The sequence below is a fragment of the Corvus brachyrhynchos genome, unplaced genomic scaffold (assembly GCF_000691975.1).
Source record: "Corvus brachyrhynchos isolate BGI_N302 unplaced genomic scaffold, ASM69197v1 scaffold363, whole genome shotgun sequence".
Classification (NCBI taxonomy): domain Eukaryota; kingdom Metazoa; phylum Chordata; class Aves; order Passeriformes; family Corvidae; genus Corvus; species Corvus brachyrhynchos.
Window position 1 is genome coordinate 43,031 of NW_008237404.1, and position 2,433 is coordinate 45,463.

Sequence of the window (2,433 nt, forward strand, 5' to 3'; positions counted from 1 at the left end):
GCGGACGGACACCGGCCACGCTCCCCTCCGCGCGCCCGCCGCAGTGCACCACGGGACGGCCTGACGGCCCTTAAAGAGACAGTAACCCCCGGAAGTTGGGTTGGAAAAGACCTCTGAGATTGGTGCGTCCACCTTATGCCCCAGCACCACCAAGTCGACTGGACCATGGCAGTGAGTGCCATATCGTCGCTTAAACACCTCAAGGGACGGTGGCTTCTCCACAGTTCTGATGTTTAATCTTTTTTTTTTTTTCTTTTAATCATCCTTTCTGTGAAGAAATTCCTACTGTTGCATGGTTCTGGAATCTGGGTTCCAGGTCTTTCCAACCTAAACCTCCCCTCACGCCGCTTAAGACTGTGTCCTTTGATCCTGTCACTTGTTACCTGGGAGAGGAGGCTGACCACCACCTGGCTACAGCCTCCTTTCAGGCAGTTGTAGACAGCGATAAGAGCTCAGGGCTCCCCCCTGAGCCTCCTTCTCTCCAGGCTAAACACCCCCAGCTCCCTCAGCTGCTCCTCACAGGACTTGTGTTCCAGACCCTTCCCCAGCTCTGTTGCCCTTCTCTGGACACGCTCCAGCCCCTCAATGTCCTTCTTGTAGTTAGGGGCCCAGAACTGAACACAGGATTGGAGGTGCATGCTTCTGGCTCATGTTCTGCCACTGTCGACCAGCAAAGCATTGCCAGCAGGTCGGGGAAAGGATCCTAGTGAGTCCATATTTTTGTGTGCATGACTGGAATGCCATTCATATGAGGAAAGGCTGAGAGAGCTGGGAGTCTGCAGCTTAGAAAGGCTCAGGGGGCACTTACATAATGTACATAAATTCCTGAAGGGAGGGTTCAAAGAGCACAAAGCCAGGCTCTTCCCAGCGGTGCCCAGTGACAGGACCAGAGGCAGTGGGCACAGACTGAAATATGAGAGGTTCCATCTTAACATCAGGAAACACTGCTAGAGGGACTGAGAACTTACCAAGTTGCCCAAATAAGTGGTGGTGGAGTCTGAATCTCTAACAATACTTAAAAACTGCCTGGACATGGTCTTGGGCAACTGGCTCAGAGGGGCCCTGTTTAGGCACGTGTCTCTGGAGGCACATCCAGAGACAACAAAAAGAACCATCTTCGAGGAATATCCTCATGTGCAAGACTCACAGACTGAAACAGAGGCCTGGGTAACCAGGGAATGGCTCATTTCCCACACACCTACTGTCACCCCATTATTAGGAAAATTAATCCAAGATGCCACTGGTTTATGTCCAAAAAGGAGACAGAGGAGTCCTGTAATTTATTCAAGTAAAGGGAGAGGCCATGGAGCATTTCCCATGGGGTCTCTTAAATTGTTGGGGGACGCAGCCCCCTTTTTGTCCTAAGTTCCCAGGTGCATCACCCTCTTCCCCACTGGCTGGGGTACTCAGAAGGTACAGACTTCCCAAATCGCCTGCTCTATGCCCCCCTTTAATATGCACCTCCCCTTCTGTTATATAAAGAAAGAAAAAGAAACAATTAATAATTCTATTAAGTCTTTGTTCTTTTTCTCTAGGTTCAGGAATTTAACATTGCCTTGGCTGAGCAAGGGTCTGTGTTGATTAGTAACCTTTTGCAGAACTAATAGTTTCTTCTGTTGCTTCCCTATCTGTAAGTTCCTAGCCCTATCCACAAGTGGATTCACACGGTCTGTTTGTAAAGACACATTCGTCTTATTCCTTCCACCTGGGATAGTATCTGACTGCAAAAATGTATTCAAAGCAATGTATTAATTCAAAGCAATATATTAACAAACTGTAATCCCTAACAAAAGCTAGGAGGAGATAATCATTCAGCACGCACGGGTACGATTCTTAGACATCTCCATGGGGTAGAAGACAGGTTTGGCCCATTGACTGATCCCAGAAGTTATGATGGAGTCTTCCCTAATTTCTCACTCTTAACTCACTTTTATATTATTCCTTTATGTCTAGGTGGAGACTGAGTGACTTTAGTAATGTATCTTACTCAGTGAGGGGTGGTCGTACCTTGGCAGGGGGGTATCTCAGGATAGTACCTGAAATAACTTGGTGATGGGAACATGTATCAGCCCAAGGAGAGAGATTTCACCATGGCTGCTGATTCAACAGCAGGACCTCTTTCTTTATCTCCCTTGGTTTTCAGCTGCTGTGCGGCTTATCAGCTGGAAAGCACCACCAAGTCCCCACATCTGCAAGGATTTCGACTGAGCCTGGCTGCGGGGTCTCCCCTCTGCTCCGCCCTCCGTTTAGTCCCCCTTGGGTAATACTGTGTGTGGGAGGTCGGGTGCGCCGACCGCGTTCCACCCGGGAGTAACAACCGTGTTTCCCTTTGTACCTTCCTCACCGGTACCGTTTTACCCCCAGTCATTTTCCCACCCGGGAGTAACAACCGTGTTTCCCTTGTACCTTCCTCACCGGTACCGTTTTACCCCC

The 2,433-nt window shown here is 49.3% G+C and overlaps 1 protein-coding gene across 2 annotated transcripts in view; it reads left to right on the plus strand.

The window, feature by feature from the left end:
- The first annotated feature begins 147 nt into the window (after positions 1-147).
- Positions 148-2,433, plus strand: part of MTMR6 (myotubularin related protein 6) — a 27,445-nt gene continuing 25,159 nt past the window's right edge. The window contains exon 1 of one of the 2 annotated variants that reach the window (XM_017730763.1): positions 148-171. In XM_017730763.1, coding sequence (XP_017586252.1) covers positions 166-171 — 6 coding nt within the window. In that variant the 5' untranslated portion in view covers positions 148-165. The remainder of the gene's footprint in view (positions 172-2,433) is intronic. The other variant, XM_017730762.1, reaches the window with a different exon arrangement.